The sequence below is a fragment of the Mytilus trossulus genome, chromosome 3, assembly GCF_036588685.1.
Source record: "Mytilus trossulus isolate FHL-02 chromosome 3, PNRI_Mtr1.1.1.hap1, whole genome shotgun sequence".
Taxonomy (NCBI): Eukaryota; Metazoa; Mollusca; class Bivalvia; order Mytilida; family Mytilidae; genus Mytilus; species Mytilus trossulus.
In genome coordinates, this window is record NC_086375.1 from 38,075,992 (window position 1) to 38,099,125 (window position 23,134).

The window sequence follows — 23,134 nt, forward strand, 5'->3', positions numbered from 1 at the left end:
CTAAGACAATGAAGACAATCAGAAATGATATGGGATTTGATGTAGCTGGTATTTTATCAGACGCCAGTGTCAAGAAGACCACGAATGAAAGCAATATTGTCATTCCATAAGATATTCTTTCACCAGAGTTTTGTGGAAGAAGGAAAACCAGTGGATTCAGTAATGCTAATACAGCTATTGGCGTAAATACCAGGATGTTATAATATAGTGGTTCACGTTTGATATTCAGAATAACTGCCAAAGATATATTTCCTTGTTTATCAGGTGTTACTTCCCAACTTAGTACCATCCAACCTGGGTTTTTAGTTTCAAACAAGTCACTGTATGGCTTTGATACTGGTTCAAGACATAAATGCTTACTTGGTTCCCACACAAAAAATGTTAATGAACATTTTTGTTCATCAAATGGAAATTTTCTCATATTAGCTGGACATTTAGAATTGATAACATGAGCATGGGACCACTCTATGTTTCCATTATATGAAACACTTACTTTGGAAGGACTGGTACTGCCAAACGGTTCAAGTTTGTTTGCATCACTCAATAGAATAATAGGTGGGAACCAGACTGTACCTGTAGAAACTGTAATTTGTGTAATATTGTTATAATCAGACGGTTTCCATCGCAGTGAAGAGTCCAGCCATGTAAGCAGTGTGATTGAAGTCAACGATAATATTCCATCTACTTCATCATAATAGTTTATTCCAAGATTAAAAAACCAAAACTTTATCCACTTTTCATTTGAATTACCATTTTCAGTATCAAATGGTGTTATATATGGATTATAGTCTTTGAATAAGTCATTGTGTAGTTTCTTGTAGTCTGTTAAATTCTGGCATACAGTTGCCTTAGGAATATTCAATATCATAAGCAAAGAAAGCACTTTCACATACATTTTCAGAACCAAGAATGAGTTCAACATTTGATATAGGTAGCTTTTATAGTACCATACTTCATTGATGCAAGAATCAATGCTCACAGGCTGGAAGCTTTTAAAAAATGAAACACTTTTCAATCATTGGTATATTTGCTAAAAAAAAATCATTTTGTATATCTTAATTGATATTTTGTATAGAGGAGTTTTACAATTCAATGAAAGAATAAGGGCTTAGATGAACACAATTATATGGTGTTTATTTAGTAATTTAATATGTATTTACTTTTGTTTTTTATGTGTTTTTAAATTCAATATATGCTTGCAATTAGGTAATTGCCTGTATTATATCTGATTGAGTCAATGTTTGTTGCTGTCCAAGGAAGGTGTTTGGAATAATTGAAATGATTGCTCGTCAAATATAAATATTACAATTTGCTTTTAATGGTACATGAGTTGAAAGTTGTTTTTTTTTATATCAAAATTGATTTTTTTAAATTATGGAGGAGTATTTTATCATGTTTAAGGTAAAATGTTAGAAACGATGAATGAAACATGCATGAATTTCTGAAATTAACACTTAATTTCATGATAAATTTTGGGCATTTTATTTCTCCTGATAGTTTGATTACAGAATCTAAAACAAAATATTTTAACCTTAAAAGTTTCAATAAAACGAATTGAATCAAATAAATTATATAAGTTATTTTTGTCGAGCCTTCGACTTTAGTCGAAAAAGCGAGACTAAGCGATCCTACATTCCGTCGGCGTCGGCGTCGTCGTCGGCGGCGTCCACAAGTATTCACCCTGTGGTTAAAGTTTTTGAAATTTTAATAACTTTCTTAAACTATACTGGATTTCTACCAAACTTGGACAGAAGCTTGTTTATGATCATTAGATAGTATCCAGAAGTAAATTTTGTAAAAATAAAATTCCATTTTATCCGTATTTTACTTATAAATGGACTTAGTTTTTTTCTGCGGGGAAACATAACATTCACTCTGTGGTTAAAGTTTTTAAAATTTCAACATCTTTCTTAAACTATCCTGGGTTTGTACCAAACTTGGACAGAAGCTTATTTATGATCATAAAATAGTATCCAGAAGTAAATTTTGTAAAAAGATAACTCCATTTTTCTGTATTTTACTTTTAAATGGACTTAGATTTTCTTCCAGTTTACATTACATACAGTCTGCAGTTAAAGTTTTCAAAACATTTATTAGATTCATTAACTATCCTAGATTTTTACCAAACTTGGACAGAAGCTTCTTACAATCATAAGATAGTATCAAGAGGAATATTTTTATTGATTTTTTTCCTCACTTTTGTTGAGCCTGCGATTTACAGCAAAAGTAGCTATATAGGCGAGACACTGGGTTCCGCGGAACCCTTACAAATTTTTTGATTTACAGGTTTCCCCAATATTATAATTAGGTCCACAAGTGACAATATGTCCCCATTGTGTTGCACTTCTGGGATATTGTCATAGTCTCTGCATGTCCCCTTGTATGTCCATCAGAGGCTGTTTGACATAAAGCTTTCATTCTTGGTAGGATTATTTGAAATATATGTGCAAAAAATAAAAATGATCTAAAAAAATCAAAACAAATCTTGAAATGGCACTTGATTGAAAGCCTTTTTTAAATTTATTACATTTGTGAAATATACTTTGAATATTTTGCAGACTTACTTACCTATTTTTGCATAATTTTTGAGGAATTTTGTCTCCAAGCTGTCTTTTTTTGTACCATCACTGATGAATTTTGTGTACTAAATTGTTAGCCTGGTATTTCACAGCTAAGTGGTCGATACCAATACTGGTGGAAGTTTTATTCTACTAGGGATCACCAGTTTGGAAGGCAGCAATTTTTGTGAAACAAAATGTTAATACGATAATTTTCTGTACATTAACTGTCAATGAAATATTGAACTATTAGACACAACTTTTAGGTATTTTTTTGTCAAGCCTGCGACTTTTGTCACAGAAAGCTGGACATGGGGATAGTGATCTAGTGACAGCTTAGGCAGAATTACCTTACTTCTTTAAAGCTTTATATTTTAGAAGGTAAAAGACCTGTATGCTTCATACTTTTATATGGATGCCTCATGTTATGAAGTTTCCATCAGTCACATGTCCAATGTCCTTGATCTCATTTTCATGGTTCAGTGACTACTTGAAGAAAATTGATTTTTTTTTGTATTGTTGAATTCTCTCTTATAATAGGTAATAGGATAACTATATTTGGTATGTGCATACCTTGCAAGGTCCTCATGCCCTTAAAACAGTTTTCACTTGACCTCCACCTCATTTCAGATGTATGGATCAGTGAACAAGGTTAAGTTTTGGTGGTCAAGTCCATATCTCAGATAGTATAAGTAATAGGTCTAGTATATTCGGTGTATGGAAGGACTGTAAGGTGCACATATCCAACTGGCAGGTGTCATCTGACCTTGACCTCATTTTCATGATTCAGTGGTTATATTTAAGTTTTTGTGTTTTGGTCTGTTTTCTTGTACTGTATGCAATAGGTCAACTATTTTTGGTGTATGGAATGATTGTAAGGTGTACATGTTTTGCTGGCAGGTGTCACCTGACCTTGACCTCATTTTCATGGTACTGTGGTTTAAATGAAGTTTTTGATTTTTTGTCTTTTTTTCTAATACTATATGCAATAGGTCAACTATATTTGTTGTATGGAAATATTTTATGATCTATATGTCAGTCCTGCAGGTTTTATTTGACCTTGACCTCATTTTGTGGTTTCATTGCTCAGTGTAAAGTATTTGTGTTTTGGCTTGTTGTTTTTTTTAACTTTAGGCAATAGATCAACTATATTTGTTGTATTGATGAATTGTTTGCCATACATGCCTGCCTGGCATTGTTCATCTGACCTTGACCTCATTTTTATGGTTCATTGGTCAATGTTTAGTTTTCATGGTTAATATTAAGTTTATGTGACGGTTGTAATAAAGTTTTATATTTAGGACTATCAACATAATATCAATGATTAGTAAATAAGACAAGACATTTCAGTGTGTGCACTCGTTCTTAAACTATAAAGTCAACTATATTAGTTGTATAGAATAATTGTTAGCTGTACATGCCTGTCTGGCATAGTTCATCTGACCTTGACCTCATTTTTATAGTTCATTGGTCAATGTTTATTTTTCTTGGTTAATATTAAGTTTATGTGACAGTTGTAATAAAGCTTCATATATAGGACTATCAACATAATATCAATGATTAGTAAAGAAGGCCAGACCTTTCAGCGTTTTTTTAACTTTATATTTGATTTAATCTTCGAACATTTTGATTCTAGCATCACTGGTGCTCCTTGCATTTGTCTGGTGTGCTTAAGTGTAAGCTTGTTCTTTGGTTAAAAAAATAATTTTGGGTTCATACCACTGGTGTAGCTATCACCAACTAGGTAGTCAGCACTTCTATTTTGACATGAAACATCATTGGTACTCTTGTTGATTACATGAACATGAAGGGAAAAATGAAATGTACGTTTTTTGTCCCCTGCGTAAGACATTGTGGGGACATGGAAGTAATGGATGTCTATCTATCTGTCCGTCTATCCATCTGGTCTAGTTTGTTCTCTTACAGGTACAATTCTTGCCATGGTTTAAGAAAACTTATACTCTAGGTTAATATCAGAAATATCTTGGACAATTTCGAAAATGGTGGACTTTTTTCAAAAAATTTATGTCCCCTGGAAATTCTTAATTTATTGAAACGACCTAGATAGCTTTTTCAAAGTTACAATTCTAGCCAGATATTTATAAAACTTCAGTTAATATCAGCATTATCTTGTTAGGAAATATAAAATTTACTGAAATGTCCTTGTAAGCTTTCTCAAGGTTACAATTCTTGCCACATTCTTATAAAACTTAACTCTAGGTTATAATCAACAATATTGGAACTATGTTCTTTTATTTTAATAAATAAATGACTTAACATATGTAGGTCAATGCCACTGCTGGTGGAGTTTTAATTCCCAGAGGGTATCACGAGCCCAGTAGTCAGCACTTAAGTGTTGACTTGACTTATAATTATGAATGAACTGTTAATGTGTTTCCCTCGGTTTTAGTTTGTTACCCCGATTTTGTTTTTTGTCCATGGATTTATGAGTTTTGAACAGCGATATACTACTGTTGCCTTTATTTAACCAAACTTTGAATTTTTAAATACAAAGACTTTTTTTTACCTCAGAAATAGATTACCTTAGCTGTATTTGGCAAATTGTTTAGGAATTTTTGGTCCTAAATGCTCTTCAACTTGTACACTTTTGGGCCTTTTTAACATTTTTAGATTCAAGCTCCACTGACAAAATGGGCATCTGGCTTAAATATAAAATTTCAATCCTGGTATCTACAATGAGTTTATTTATATATGTTTTTTTTAATCAGAGTAATGATTCTAATGAGATATACATGAGGTACAATAAACAAGGGTTTTTAAATGGAATAAGTTATAAACTAATTTATAACATACAAGTCACTATGTCTTTGTTTTCAATGAGGATGCAACATCTTTGAATATGTATTGACAACCCTATCATTGTATTATGTCACACTGTAAGTGAAATTGTCTGATTGATTTCACATTTTAAAATTATTAGCCTTGTTTTTCACTTAAGCTATTATATTTCAATGCCACCAATGTAATAAATTCCTATTCTTTTACTATTCAGTAAAGTAATATAATGAAATATACAGTTATCAAGCTAAACATAAAAATATAAGACATTACAAAACAGAACTTGTCTAACCATAATGCTATGTCTTTGTAGAAGATGGTAATTTCATCATTTGCAGAGAACTTCTCCTTTCTCCCTTTTCTACACAAAATCTTTGCTATATTCTTCAAAAATCCTTTGATTTTCTTGTCTTTTTTCTGAAAAAAGTAGCAGTTGAAGATATTGAACAACAGTATGACAGCACTTGCAATAAACACTAAGACGATGAAGACAATCAGAAATGATATTGGATTTGATGTAGCTGGTATTTTATCAGACGCCAGTGTCAAGAATACCACGAATGAAAGCAATATTGTCATTCCATAAGATATTCTTTCACCAGAGTTTTGTGGAAGCAGAAATACAAGTGGATTCAGTAATGATAATACAGCTATTGGCGTAAATACCAGGATGTTATAATATAGTGGTTCACGTTTGATATTCAGAACAACTGCCAAAGATATATTTCCTTGTTTATCAGGTTTTACTTCCCAACTTTGTACTATCCAATCTGGGCTTTTAGCTTCAAAATAGTCACTGTATGGCATTGATACTGGTTCAAGATATATCTGCTTACTTGGTTCCCATACTAAAAATGTTAATGAACATTTTTGTTCATCAAATGGAAATTTTCTCATATTAGCTGGACATTTAGAGTTGATTACATGAGCAGGGGACCAATTTATGTTCCCATTATATGAAATGCTGACTTTGGAAGGACTGGTACTGCCAAACGGTTCAAGTTTGTTTGCATCATTCAATAGAATGATATATGGTAACCAGACTGTACCTGTAGAAACAGTAATTTGGGTAATATTGTTATAGTCAGACGGTTTCCATCGCAGTGAAGAGTCCATCCATGTGAGAATTGTTATTGCAGTCAAAGATAATATTCCATCTACTTCATCATAATGGTTTATTCCAAGGTTATACAACTGAAACTTAATCCACTTTTTATTTGAATTGCCATTTTCAGTGTCAAATGGTGTTATATCTGGATTATAGTCATTGAATAAGTCATTGTGTAGTTTCTTGTAGAGTGTTAAATTCTGGCATACAGTTGCCTTAATAATACATAATATTATAAGTAAAGAAAGCCATTTCACATACATTTTGAGAACAAAAATGAGTTCAACCTTTGATATTAGAAGCTTTTATACTTCTTTATTTCAGTGATGCAAGAATCAATGCTAAAAGGCTGGAGGCTATTGAAAAATAAAACAATTTTCAATTATTGGTATATTTGTTTAAAAATAAAATCATTTTGTATATCTAAATTGATATTTTGTATCCTAAGGGGAGTTTCACATTTCAATGAAAGAATAAGTCTTAGTTGAAGTTGTATGGTGTTTATTTGGTAATTTTTATATGTGTTTACTTTGTTTATTGATGTGTTAGTTCAATATTTGCCTGCAATTAGCTAATTGCCTATATATTGTAGATTTAAATTCATAACATTGTGGTCGACGGTAAAACGTTTGTTAGTAATTATACTGAAAAATTCACCTATAACTTGTTTGTCGTTGGCGATGATTTTATGCTCACTCAGTCTATCGGAGGCCTTTAAGTGGGGATTTAAATAATCTCTTGTTAACACATTTTGATACATAAAATGAAACTTTCTTTTCACTAATCATTTAAGGAATTTGTTTTGAATATTTTTTTTACCATCACTTACTACAGTTTCACTTTTAAGAATGATAGTGTTCAGAGCTGATATCAATAAATAATAATAAAAAAAAAAGTTTATTCATTGTAAAAAAAAACCCAACTTTTAAGTAATGGGGACCCGTGTTATTTCACAAAATATCTTATTGATTAAGAGAACAAAATCATTTAAGAGTGAACTTTGATTTATTCAATGCTAACCATGTGGGCTATGTTTGTGAAGAGTTCCAGATGACAAAAATTTTTTTTTTTTTCGTTGTTGGTATAAACCATAAATCGATCAGATATTTGTCAATTTGCCTTGGCTCTTCAAGTCCAACACACAACTTTTCACGAAATTGGTATTTTTCTTACAAAAATTACATTCATGTGATGTATTCTTTCGATTGAGAATGAATGTTGCACCTTATTTAATTTTTTTGTCGTTTTTTTGGTGTGTGTATCATTGACATATAAGACAACCTGACTCCACTTTATTCAAATTTAAAAACATACGAGATGCCATTCATGGCTAAATAACTAAATTAAACTTACAACAGAAGAAAGATAATGAACATCGCTTTTATAGTCTACTAAATATCGAAGTCACAAAGTGGTCTTTTTAAAAATGATGTAAATTTATAAAGCAAACAACAAACAATATACTTCGAATATTTGTATTGGAAAAGTAACGGTGTGTAAATCATAACAATTATTTCATTTCAATTGAAAATCAAACTGTTGAATTTTCCGCTGCGAGCAAATTTTTACTTTTGATCGCATTTGAAATTCAATAAATCTAGTATTCTTGTTGGAAGTTGCACTGTGTAGTTTATACTCTCGTATTTTTTAGTGCCACACAAATCCAACACAGACAAAAAATGGTAGGTTTAAGAAATAATTGATACAAACTATACTTTATTGTAGTTTTAACATGGGTAGGCATTATATTCATGATTATTTTTGCCCGAGCGATATCGAAAACTATTATAAAAAGTGTACTAGTTCAGTGAAAATGAACGTCAAACTTAATTAAGTTTTTTGGAGGTAGACTTTTCCAACAAATTGTCGGCATTCCTATGGGAACAATCTGTGCGCCTCTTCTTGCCGACCTCTTCTTATTTTCATATGAATGGGAGTTCCTCCAGACACAAGAGGATCAAAGAAGCCAGATTATTTCATTTCACTTTCAGATATTTTGATGATGTTCTATCCATAAACAATCCGAACTTTTCTGATTAGGTTCCATTGATATATCCCCCAGAACTAGATATTAAAGAAACAATAGGCATAGCTTCCTCCGCCTCATTTTTAGACTTATATCTCGAATTTGACTTACACAGTCATCTCAGTACCAGAATCTATGTCAAACGAGACGATTTTAATTTTGAAATTATAAATTTCCCCCACCTTAGTAGCAATATACCAACTTCACCTGCATATGGGATATATATTTCCCAACTTATTCGATATTCAAGAGCTTGCAGCTCCTACTCAGACTTTGTAAAACGTCATCAGTGTCTGAGTAGAAAGTTGATGAACCAGGGATATGTCAAAGAACGTCTCGTCCTTTTTCTAAAAAAGTTCATCGGAAGGTATCAAGACCATGTTTTATTGTTCTTTCATTTGTCTTTGTTCTATTATTGGTATTACTTTTACTGTTGAATGGTTTACTGTGATATCAGTTTGACGTGGCTCGGTACTTATACATCTCGTCAGTGTGTTTGTATTGGCTTTCATTTTTTTTGTGGTTTGTTTTGTGTATGCGACTTTTTGTATTTCTTTTGTTCTTATTGCGTGACTCTATAATTTGAAAGATCCCGTCAGTATTGTATTGGTCTATTGTATGTCATTGTGATATGTTTCTATTATGAATTACTATATACGTTGAACCACAAACGTCAAAATCATTCAATCACATAGTGGTATTAGCTGTTTTTGGATTCTCATAAATTGTACCTATAACGTTTGGACTAGTTTGTCTATTTCTGTAATTTATTCTTACATACTTTTGACTTTTTAACCCTGTATGCTTACATTGCCTATGTAAATTTTAAAACTGTCTGTATGCACATTGAACGACAAATGTATGTGACGTATAAAATTTTCTGACGTCAGACACTCAAATCAATTAATGTGTTCGTAGATAGAAGATGTTTTTGTGTTCGGTTAAATTGTCCCCTTTTAAAATTATTATACGATGATGACTGATGTACCCATATTTTGACTATTTTAATAAATTTATTAATTATACCCCCGCTTTAAAAAGGGGGGTAAACTGTTTTACCTCTGTCTGTCCGTCCATCAGTCCACCAGTCCGTCCGTCAGTCAGTCCGTCCCATGAAACTTTCGTCACATTTTTCTCAGGAACTACACATCCACCCTTTCTGTAATTTGGTATCAACATTTATATATGTCAGCCATACCGTGTGATGCGTTTTCAGATTCATCATTCATCGACTTCCTGTTTACCGAACACTTGTATGATTTTTCACATGATGACCAAGTTGAAAATTTTCGTCACATTTTCTCAGGAACTACAATACAAGGATTTCTGAAATTTGGTTTATGGATTTATCTAAGTCAGCTATACCGTGTGATGCGTTTTCAGATTCATCACTCGACAACTTCCTGTTTACCGAACACTTGTATGATTTTACACATGATAGCCAAGTTGAAAATTTTCGTCACATTTTTCTCAGGAACTACAATACAAGGATTTCTGAAATTTGGTTTCAGGATTTATCTAAGTCAGCTATACCGTGTGATGCGTTTTCAGATTCATCACTTGACAACTTCCTGTTAACCGAACACTTGTATGATTTTACACATGATAGCCAAGTTGAAAATTTTCGTCACATTTTTCTCAGGAACTACAATACAAGGATTTCTGAAATTTGATTTCAGGATTTATATAAGTCAGCTATACCGTGTGATGCGTTTTCAGATTCATCACTCGACAACTTCCTGTTTACCGAACAATGTATGATTTTACTCATCATAGCCAAGTTTTTCGTCACATTTTTCTCAGGAACTACAATACAAGGATTTCTGAAATTTGGTTTCAGGATTTATATAAGTCAGCTATACCGTGTGATGCAGTTTCAGATTCATCACTCGACAACTTCGTGTTTACCGAACACTTGCATATTTTTACACTATTAATATTATCCACTTGCGGCGGGGGTATGATCAGTGAGCAGTAGCTCGCAGTTTCACTTATTGTGACTGTTTATTTAACGCATCATGTAAATATAACGGAATTTGATGAGACTGTTATTAAAGTGAGAGGGTTAGCGCTATAGAACCAGGTTTAATCCACCATTTTCTACATTTGAAAATGCCTGTACCAAGTCAGAAATATGACAGTTCTTGTCCATTCGTTTTTGATGCGTTTTGTTATTTGATTTTGCCATGTATTATGGACTTTCCTAATTGATTTTCCTCTGAGTTCAGTATTTTTGTGATTTTACTTTTAACTACTAAACAAATAAATGAACAAAAATAAATAAACATACAAGATTTACAAAGGCCAGATGCCCCTTACTTTGGACAGGAGGAACAAATGCGTTCTGTATGATTTTGTAATTAAATGCATCTTTTAAAAATAGTCGAAAACAAAATTGTCTGTCCAATGGAAAGGTCGAGGCCAAAAAAAGATGAACGGTGCATTATAGAAACATAGAAGCTGGTTGCAAAAGTTGACGACAAGATCTATTTACAACTTGAGTATGGCCCAATACTATTAACCTGAAATAAATATATTTATAGCAATTCCCTTGATCTATATGTTGTCTTGGGCTTGTTTTGCTCTTTGGTTGGGTTGTTGTCTCTATGGCAATTCAATTCTCATTCTTATCATAGATATAACTTCATGTAAAAAAAAAATATGTGGTGTGATAGACAATCATACAAATTCTTTCCAGGGACCAACAAGCGTTAGCAAACTATAGGTCCCCGTATGGCCTTTAACCATTAGAAAAATACACACTTGATAGAATGAAAGCTCCAAGAGATATTGGCATGTAAAAACAAACACGAAAGTTGAGCGAGAGAAAAAAATAAGGATACCGCATGAAAATTAGAAAATGGTCCACAATATTACTTTAGTCAACTCACTAAGTTGAAATTAAAGACCTGGCGAATTTTAGTCTTTTTCAATGGATGTGATGTATGTTAAAAAAAATCATGGTTTGTTTAGACATTTAATTCAAGTCTTGGTTTTAAATTATTTGCAAGTAAGTTCAAAGTCATTTAAAACAAATAATCACTCACAGAAAGACGTCAAATCCATCAACAGAAGAAGAAAAAATGATTAGACGATATATAACGCACATAATATGTATGTGTTCGGGCCGTATAAGTATTTGGACCATACGCATATGGTCCGGCACATATTTTATTTGCGATCACAAAATGCACGAAGTCGTCCATTTCTATGTAAATTAGGTCGATTTGAATATAAATAAGATGAATGCGTTTCTGTTGCCAAGTGTTTTTCTCAAGTATAGTAGCAGTATATCAGAACAGTTTTACAAATACAATACCGTAAATGCATGCAAATTTCACAAGGTTTAATCCAAATAGCTTTCTTACTATCCAATAACTTTCAAGTACGAAAAAGACAGGGCAGAAGTATATTTTGTCTATATGTTCTGTATTTGCACAACTTTTGAAAGTGTATTATGCATTCGTTCTAAAATAAAGTTTTAGACCAGATAAAAGTTAAAAGATGACATAACTCTACAATCGCAATTGTTAAATTTCTTTTATCAATCAATCAACACATGCATTGCAACTTTTGAAGCCAGTGAGTCATTCTTTTTTCAAAACACAAATTCCTGATTAGTATTTCGAATTATTTTATTTAGGCGTTGAGAACCTTTGGTGACCCCACAGTTTAGATGTCTATACTAAGGACGTCGTTAGCAATGGGCGTTATAGACGAACGTTCACCTAATCTGTCCCAGTCAATGGGATATTAAAGTGCGTCAATCAATGTCCACAGCCACACTGTTATGATTTCGATTCTATAATATCTGACCGGGTCAATTGTTGTGGCTGTCCAAAAAGGTGTTTGGAATAATTGGAATGATTGCTCTCCAAATATAAAACTATTCCAACATATTACTTTTAATGGAATATGAGTTGAAAGGTGTTTTTTTTAATATCAAAATTCAGAAATAATTGATGCAATCTATACTTTATTGTAGTTTTAACATGGATGTGCATTCTATTTGTGTTATTTTAGCCCTAACTATCGCTCGAGCATAGATAATCACAAATATAATGCCTCCATGTTAAAACTACAATAAAGTATAGCTTGAATTAATTATTACGATTCTGAATAGGACAATAAAGGTAATTTCTATGTCCAATAAGTATAAGTGTAAAAACGTTTGTGTATGCTCTTCCATGAACCACCCTTTTTTGTTTGTAAGAAGCAAATGGCTAGCACTTTCAGAGGGAGGAGTTTGAACAGCCAGCATGAACGGTTGTCGTTTCTAGGTCAAATATGTCAATTTTGGAATGCTTAACATAACAGTCATAATAAATGAATTAGTAACATCGTGTGCACCATTTAAGAGTTTATAAGTTAGGCAAATATATGAAGTGCATGATAGTTGGAATGCATTATTCTGAAGAAGTCAATCTATACATGTGCAAACAAATTTTATTGGATTTAGAGCATGGGTGTGTTCACAAAGCGAAAGTAGGCTAGCACGTCATATTTGAATTGATATTTGATTATGGTGGAGATTTTTCATTTTAATATGTTTAAGGTTAAATGTTAGCAACAATGAAAGAAAAGGCATGAATTCCTGAAATTAACGCTTTGTTCCATAATTAAATTGATGACATTTATTTTTCTCTGAAATTATATCAGAGATCTGAAACAAAACATGTTTACCTTAAATGTTTCACAACTAGTATATATATTTGTTAAGGGGCCAGCTGAAGGAATCCTCCGGGTGCGGGAAATTCTTGCTCCATTGAAGACCTGTTGGTGACTGGCTGTTGTCTGTTCTGTGGTCGGGTTGTTGTCTCTTTGACCCATTTCCCATTTTCATTCAATGATTCTCAATTTTATTCAATTAAATGAATTAAATCATAAATAACTTGACAAGTCATTTTATGATTTACAAAGGTTTTCCCCCATATTAGTATTAGGTCCCACAAGTAACAATATGTTCCCATTGTGTTGCGCCAATGGGATATTTTTAGGGTCTCTGTATGTCAGATTGTATGTCCATCAGAGGCTGTTTGACATAAAGCTTTTATACTTGGTAGGATTATTTGAAAAATATCTATATGTCCAAAAAATATAAGTTATCTAAAAAAATAAATTTAGAAATTGTACTTGGTTGAAAACCGTTTATATATTTATGCCCCATTTATGGGTCTTATGTTTTCTGGTCAGTGTGTTCGTCTATCCGTCTGTCCCCCTTCAGGTTAAAGTTTTTGGTCAAGGTAGTTTTTAATGAAGTTGAAGTCCAATCAACTTGAAACTTAGTAAACATGTTCTATATGATATGATCTTTCTAATTTCAATACCAAATTAAATATTTTATTCCATTTTCAAAGTCCACTAATCATAGAAAATGGTAGTGCAGATGGGCCATCCGTGTACTTGGGACACATTCTTGTTTAATTCTGTTATATTCAAGAAATATACTTATAATAATTTTGAGACTTTCTTACCGTTTTTTGCACAACTTTTTGGTGATTTTGCCTTCCAGCTGTCTTTTTTAAATCATCATTGATGGATTTGGTGTACTTAATTGTTATATTAAATTTTGTTTCTGTGTGTGTTGCATTTTAGTATTTCTGTTGTGTCATTGTTTTCCTTGTATATTTGATGTGTTTCCCTCTGTTATAGTTTGTAACCCGTATTTGTCTTTTCTCCATCAATTTATGAATTTTGAGAAGCGATGTACAACTGTTGCCTTTATTAAGCCTGGTATTCTTTAACTAATTGGTCGATGCCAATACTGATGGAAGTTTTATTATAATAGGGATCACCAGTTTGGGAGGCAGCAGTTTTTATTCACCAGTCAAAATTTTGTCGTGACGTAATATGGTATGCAAATGACTGGAGTCCGTCTTTTCGTCTGTCCGGCGTAAACATGTTGCACCGTAACTTGAGAACGACTTATCCAATTTTAATGAAAATTAATATAATTATTTCTTATGATGGTTCAACATGCATCCGTATACTTTAAAATAATATTAAAACTTTTTGAGTTACGGGACTGTGTGATTAAAACAGGACTGTCCAAAGATTTACAGAAAAGAACCGAAAAGGACCAAAAAGAACTGAAAAGGACTGAAAAGAACTGAAAAGAGATGCATGAATATATTTATTATATAACGTTAAAGCAGTGTATATATACACAGATTTGTTTATATTGTTAACAATTCTTCTAAATAATTGATTTAAAAATGAATGCATAATATTCAAATTTAGATTGTGCATTTATAGGGATATGTGAACTTACAAAAAAGAAACAATATAAATTGTTTTAGCTCACCTGGCCTAAAAGGCCAAGTGAGCTTTTCTCGTCACTTGGCGTCCGGCGTCCGTCGTCCGGCGTCGTTAACTTTTACAAAAATCTTCTCCTGAAACTACTGAGCCAAATTAAACCAAACTTGGCCACAATGATCATTGATGTATCTAGTTTAAAATTTGTGTTTTTTGACCCGGCCAACCAACCAAGATGGCCGCCATGGCTAAAAATAGAACATAGGGGTAAAATGCAGTTTTGGCTTATAACTCATAAACCAAAGCATTTAGAGCAAATCTGACATGGGGGTAAAATTGTTCATCAGGTCAATATCTATCTGCCCTGAAATTTTCAGATGAATCAGACATTCCATTGTTGGGTTGCTGCCCCTAAATTGGTAATTTAAAGGTAATTTTACTGTTTTTGGTTATTATCTTGAATATTATTATAGATGGAGATAAACTGTAAACAGCAATAAAGTTTAGCAAAGTAAGATTTACAAATAAGTCAACATGACCAAAATGGTCAGTTGACCCCTTTATGAGTTATTGCCCTTTAAAGTCAATTTTTAACCAAGGTTCGTAAATCTCCATGATCTTTTACAAAAATCTTCTTCTCTGAAACTATCGGGGCAAATTAATCCAAACTTGGCCACAATCATCATTGATGTATCTTGTTTAAAAATTTGTGTTTTTTTACCCCGCCAACCAACCAAGATGGCCGCCACGGCTAAAAATAGAACATGGAGGTTAAATGCAGTTTTTGGTTATTACATAAAAAATAAAGCATTTAGAGCAAATCTGACAAGGTGTTAAATTGTTTATCTGGTCAAGATCTATCTGCCCTGAAATTTAAAGATGAATGGGACAACCCGTTGTTGAGATTTTTATTTGTTTTAGATTTTTAAAACTTATACCCTAGGTCAATATAAACAATATAGGAACTATGTTATTTTATGTTAATCGATAAATGACTTTACATATGTAAGTAGGTCAATGCCACTGCTGGTGGAATTTCCCGAGGGTATCACCATCTCAGTAGTCAGAACTTCTGTGTTGACTTGAGTTATCATTGATATGTTCATAATAAAAAATTAACTGTTATCAAAACTGTGAATTTTTTAAATACTATGGCTTTTCTACCTCAGGAATAGATTACATTAGCTGTATTTGACAAAACTTTTCGGAATTCTAGTTCCTCTATGCTCTTCATCTTCGTACTTTATTTGGCCTTTGTAACAATTTTTTATTCAAGCATCAATGATGAGTCTTTTGTAAATGAAACGAGCATCTGTGTAAATATAAAATTTCAATCCTGGTATCTATGAAGAGTTTATTTATATATGTTTTTTGAATCAGAGTAATAATTCTAATGAAATATACACCTAAGGAAGGTACAATATACAAGGATTTTTTTAATGAAATAACTTATAAAATATAAGTAATTATGTCTTGTTCCAGGCAATCCAAATGTATTATGATGCAACATCTTTGAAAATGTATTGACAACACCTATCATTGTGTTATGTCACACTGTAAGGGAAATTGTCCGATTAATTTCACATTTAATTAGGCTATCATTTTTTATAACCACCAATACAATACATTCCCAATGTTTGTAGATAGATATAGGAAGATGGAGTGTGAGTGCCTGTATTAGTATAGTAATATAATGAAATATACAGTTATCAAGCTAAACATAAAAATATAAGACATTACAAAACAGAACTTGTCTAACCCTTATGCCATGTCTTTGTAGAAGATAGTAATTTCATTAAACGCAGAGACCTTCTCCTTTCTCCCTTTTCTGTAAAAAATCTTTGCAATATGCTTCAGAAATCCTTTTATTTCCTTGTCATTTTTGTGAAAGAAGTAGGAGTTGATGATATTAAACAACAGTATGACAGCACTTGCTATAAACACTAAGACAATGAAGACAATCAGAAATGATATGGGATTTGATGTAGCTGGTATTTTATCAGACGCCAATGTCAAGAAAGCAATATTGTCATTCCATAAGATATTCTTTCACCAGAGTTTTGGGGAAGCAGGAAAACCAGTGGATTCAATAATCCTAATACATCTATTGGTTTAAATACGAGAATGTTATAATAAAGTGGTTCACGTTTGATATTCAGAACAACTGCCAAAGAAGAATTTCCTTGTTTATCAGGTTTAACTTCCTAACTTTGTACCATCCAATCTGCGCTTTTAGCTTCAAAATAGTCACTGCATGGCATTGGTACTGGTTCAAGATATATCTGCTTACTTGGTTCCCATCCAAAAAATGTTAATGAACATGGTAATGAACATTTTTGTTCATCAAATGGAAATTTTCTAATATTAGCTGGACATTTATAATTGATTACATGAGCAGTGTACCACTCTATGTTCCCATCATATGAAATGCTGACTTTGGAAGGACTGGTACTGCCAAATGGTTCAAGTTTGTTTGCAATACTCATTAGAATAATATGTGGGAACCAGACTACCTGTAGAAACAGCAATTTGTGTAATATTGTTGTAATCAGACGGTTTCCATTGCAGTGAAGAGTCTAGCCATGTAAGCACTGTCATTTAAGTCAACGATAATATTCCATCTACTTCATCATATTGGTTTATTCCAAGGTTATAAAACTGAAACTTAATCAACTTTTTATTTGAATTGCCATTTTCAGTGTCAAATGGTGCTATATCTGGATTATAATCATGGAATAAGTCATTGTGTAGTTTCTTGTAGTCTATTAATTTCTGACAATCAGTTGCCTTAAGAATAAATAATATCATAAGAAAAGAGAGCACTTTCGCAAACATTTTTAGAATCAAGAGTGGGTTTACACTCTGATACTGAAAGCTTTTACAGGCAGTTATTTCAGTTGGCCATTATATTAAGATATGACTGAATACAATCTTCTTTTAGTATTGCTTATTTGTATAAATGAAGAGAAATAAAAAGGACCGATATGATCAAAATTTCTATAGTAATTTGGAAACTATAGTTTGGTTTGTTTATCTACTAATTTTGAAAAGTGTATGGAACCTATTTAAGTGTATGGAACCATGAGTGAGTATCTACATGAAATCAAAAGTTTAATGAATGTGTATTAAACCATTAGATATGTACATACTATGCTGATAGGAGTTTTAGCTCAGTATCTACTTGCAATTAGCTGATTGCCTTTATAATATTTGATCTGGTCAAGGTTTATTTGCTGTTAAAAGTGCAGCTAAGCTGTTAAATTCATGATCATCGATTTAACTGAAATTCTGATATTTTATTTATAAAATACTAATACTTATAGCCAAATTGCAATAAGTCTGAAATAGACAGTTGTGGATAGTTGTCTCATTGGCAATCATACCACATCTTCTTTTTTATAGTTAACAAATAAAGTTGAGAATGGAAATGGGAAATGTGTCAAAGAGACAACAAGCCGACCATAGAACAAACAACAGCATAAGTTCACCAACAGGTCTTCAATGCAACAAGAAAGTCACGCATCTGGAGGCGTCCTTCAGCTGGTCCATTAACCAATATATATACTAGTTCAGTGATAATGAACGCCATACTAAATTTTCTCCAAATTGTACACAAGAAACTAAAATTAAGAGTTATACATGAGTTTTGAACAGCTGTATACCACTGTTGCCTTTATTTATACAAGACTGACAAAGGCCAGAGGCTCCTGACTTGGGACAGGCGCAAAAATGTCTAAAGCATGTACTCGCTCTTCAACTTCGTACTTTATTTTTTTCCTTTTTAACTTTTTTGGATTCGAGCGTCACTGCTTATGAAGACGAAATGCACGTCTGGCGTATATTCTAAATTTAGTCCTGATATCTATGAATAGTTTATTGATAACTTATATCAGAATTTTGTGTATTTTGTTTAGACGCCATCTAATTAAGTAATGAACATGAAATACTGTCGACAGTCACATAACCTGATATTAACATAAATATAGATGAATTGTGACCTTGTGCAATTGAATTTTTATTGGTCTGTTTGATTTCATGATATAGTTTAAACAAATAAGTTAATTAACGTTTTTACATGTATAAGAATGATTTTTTGTTGATGGAATCAGTCAACGAAATGGTTCACTTTTGTTTCACTTTTACTTTTTCATATTTTGTATCTAGTGCCCCTTTAAAGAGAGTGAAACGTTGAAATAAATGCTTCTTCTTATTTGTAGAGACCCTCTTCAAGATGTTAAATTATATGTCACTTTTACTACACATGGCTAAGTGAAAACGTTTATACAATGAAATTTTTACAATTAACAATAAAATCAATTTTAACTTTTCCATTTGATGCACTTTTTAAAAAAAATATATTATTGAGGGAAAATAAATTTGCACATGATTAATTTACTGACTGTGGGTATGTTGAAGCAGCTCTTTAAAGAGTCTCTCGTGATACTCAGAGGAAGACAGTTCTAGTTTTTAATTGCATAAGCAAAAAAGGCTATCCAAATATAAAGCTGTTCCAAAAATGTTACAATTTCCATTCACTGGTATGTTTGGTGGGAGGACATTTTATATATATATATATTGTTATTTTTCATGGGAGAGCTTTGCATTTAGTTATAAAATAATCAGAAGGTTATCTCCTGGTTTTAGAAGCTTTTGTGATAAGTTGTTTCATTTTGCTAAAATAATATTTACCTATTCACATTCAAATATGAGTTATTCCAATTTTCATTTAAGTAATGTTTTGACTTAAACAAAACATTATACAGATATGACAATGTTTTATTATTTTAACTTCTACAGCCATTTTATTTTAATGGTATCCTTTGTTTAGGGAGAACACAAAAATGGAACAATTGTTTGTGATGAAACTGGTCATACCTTTAGCAAGTTTTGTGAAATGTTTATAAAATCATTGAATTTGGACTTTGTTGATGTATGGGTTTAACTTGTAAATAGATAATTGCCTTAGAGAGTTAATAGAATTTTATTTCATCAATGTGTGCTTGCTGCCCTATGAAGTTGTGTCGAATGAATTTAAATGTTTTCTTTCCTTATATGAAACTATAACAACAATTTTCCTCTTAAAATTATACAACTTGTATTGGTAAATGAGATGGAAAGAACTTGTTTGTGTATAAAATTAGATATTAGTTATTGGACATTGGGTGTTTTTAAAGTTAAGATGCTAGGATCAATGATCTAATTTGATAAGAATTGGGGAATATCAACTGATTTTATTTGGTCTAGATTTAGTTTTTTATTCCTCGGTATTTTGGACAAGTTATCTTCCAACATAATTTATGGTTGTTACAGTATTTGCATCTTATACAGAAAAAATAAGTTTCTTTCTCTTATCATGAGTAACAATATGTGGTCTATGGGTTCCTTATGTGTACATGTCAAAATGGCAGGTGTCATCTGACCTTGGCCTGATTTTTACGGTTCATTAATATTGCTCAGTGTTAAGTTTTGGTGTTGGTCTGTTTTTCTTAAACTATATGCAATAGGTCAAATACATTTGTTGTATGGAAGAATTTTAAGCTGTACATGTCTGTCTGGCATGTCTGACATTGACCTTGTTTTCATGGTTCATTGGTCAATATTTAGTTTTCATAGTTTAGTCTTTTTCTTAGAAACTATAAGCCATAGGTCAAACATATTTTGTGTACTGAATGATTGTGAGATGTAAATGTATTTTTTGTTTGGTTTATATGACCTTGACCTCATTTTCCTGGATCATAGTAAGTTAATGTGATAGTTGTAGTAAAGCTTTATATTTAGGCTATCAACATAATATCAATGATTAGCAAAGAAGGTGTGATATTTTCAGCATGTGCACTCTTGTTACATTTATTTTATTTATGAAGATTCGTTCACTAAGAATATGCATATTCGTATTTCAAGAGGGCTATCAATATAATGAGTAAACCATCAATATGTATAAATATCAAAGGTAACATGATTTTAATTTAATACGCCAGACGATCGTTTCGTCTACATAAGACTCATCAGTGACGCTCAGATCAAAATAGTTAAAAAGCCAAACAAGTACAAACAGTGGAATAATACTTTTTTATGAAATCCAAAATAGATTGCTCTGAATTATATAGTTGTTGATTTATTTTCAGACAGTAAGAGTAATGGAGATGGTGGGATATCAAAGGAAGAGTATGAAGAGTTAAAAAGATTCTATGATGGTGACCCATCCACGAAAACATTATCAGAGAAGTCTACTATGCTTTGTTTAGGGGAAACCAATCAGGTGAATATTTGTTAACGATTTTATATGTTCCTCAGAGAAATTTCAAACAAAACTTATTTTGACGATGAGAGCCTCAATGGCTAAGTGATGTAAGTAGTTCTACTACTGTACTATATAGCCAGTCAACACTGAGGTTGTGAGTTCAAACCAAGTACGTGCAGGTGCACTCAACTCCAATCTTAATTTACTAAGATTGTTCGTTTTCCTTTTGAAGGTTAGTGTTTTTTGGAAGGATAAGAACTTTTTCTAAATCTTTACTAAGGCAACGGCCTCCCTAAGAACACAACAGGTTACCTGCACACTGGTTGCCTTCGCCCATAAAAACTGACCTACGGAGTAACCTGAAAGTTGTGCTTAAAAGTGGAGTTAAAACTCCTATCATTGGTCTATCTATATTTTGACAAAATTGCTATTGTTGTATCTCTGTCCATAATTGCGACACTTTTCAAATGGCAGCCTTATGTTGTCGGTCAAACTCAAACTCAAACATAAATATGTTGTTAAATTAAGTTGTAAATGCATTGCAAAAAAGTCTGACATTATGAATATCATATCAATAATCTGACTTCATGAAAATACTACATGAAATTAAAAATTGAAAATATTTCAATTTCTCACAGAATATAATTTGTAACTTACATCTCTGTCCCTCTGGTACCTTTCGTCACTTTTTTACAGACTAGAACTGGTTAATATGTTTCTATTTGGTAAAATTCAAAGACAAAAATACATTAATAGACTGGTTTACATCTGTTCTGTCTGTCCCACAAATTTTGTTATGCAATTTTAATTTGTCAGGAACTACAAATTCTAGTTTCCTGAAATTTGGCATCAAGATTCATTTCAGCAGAATATTGTTTGATGATTCATCGGTAATTACATGTTTAATGAATGCATCAGTATTCTTTTGCATAATGGTCATTTATGAACATGATGAACTTTTCATTACAATTTTCTCTAAAACTTTAAATCCAGGCTTACTGATTTTTGGAATCAACCTTTATGTAATGATGCTTGACTATGTGATGAGTTTTTACATCCATTACTCTTCATTTTTAGGTTTATCAAATACGTTTAGCTACACTATTATCAGTTAGCAGCAAAATAGACAGACATACACTTTATTTCCATGGTTCCTTCATTGATAGGATCTTTTTATGAGAATTTTTATGTAACCTAGAGCAGCAATCAGGCTTCATACACCAATAATAACTGACCTCAACGAAATAACCAAATATTTCTGAAACTGGCACTATAACACCAAAGATCAAGCAATCATATAAAAATCTAACGACAAAATCTCAAAATCAATAAGAAATTGATGAGACACTAAAAGAAATCAGACATTTTATGCCCCATTTATGTTTTCTGGTCTGTGCATCCTATTGTTTGTTTGTTCGTTCAATTGTCTGTTCATTCTTTCATCCCATTTCAGGTTATAGTTTTTGGTCGAGGTAGTTTTTGATGAAATTGAAGTGGAATCAACTTGAAACTTAGTATACATGTTCCTTATTATATGATCTTTCTAATTTTATGCCAAATTAGAGTTTCTATCCCCCATTTTCATGGTCCACTGAACATAGAAAATGATAATGTACTTGGGACACATTTTTTGTTTTTATATATAAATACATTAAAAAAAATTTACTTTGAACTTTTCAGACTGAAACTGAAAGTCACCTATCCTTGTCAGATTGGTTTCCATGGCAAAATAGACAGCAACCAACATTTGTTGTTGATCATTCAAACCTAACAAAGAACTTTGTAGAAATGGTACAGTTTCTAGAGTTACAAGGTATGTTTTAAAGTAGATGGTACAATATTAAATTGCTTTACCGTTTTATTATGATGAGTAAATTCAATATTTTAATAAGTAAACTAAATTCAAATAATGTTCTACGAACCAATTTTGATATAATCTTATGATAGAGGTTTAATTATTTATTTATTATCTTCTCAATTTCTGTGATATTCTATCATAGAACTGTATCACTGTCAGAATTTTCAGAGTTCATCAACCTTTAAGCCTCAAAATTCAGTACTGTAATCATCATTATGAATCATTGACATTTTATCAATTGCTTTGTTGGAACTACACATATTCTAAATTGGGTTAACTGCAATACAAT

General features: G+C 31.9%; 1 protein-coding gene across 1 annotated transcript in view; it reads left to right on the top strand.

Annotated features, from left to right (window-relative positions):
- The window catches only part of LOC134711413 (Fanconi anemia group M protein-like), a 68,204-nt gene that overhangs the window by 39,892 nt on the left and 5,178 nt on the right, over nucleotides 1-23,134 (top strand). Inside the window, exons 14-15 of the mRNA XM_063571977.1 lie at nucleotides 20,872-21,005; nucleotides 22,668-22,800. Of these exons, the coding sequence (XP_063428047.1) occupies nucleotides 20,872-21,005; nucleotides 22,668-22,800 (267 nt within the window). The remainder of the gene's footprint in view (nucleotides 1-20,871; nucleotides 21,006-22,667; nucleotides 22,801-23,134) is intronic.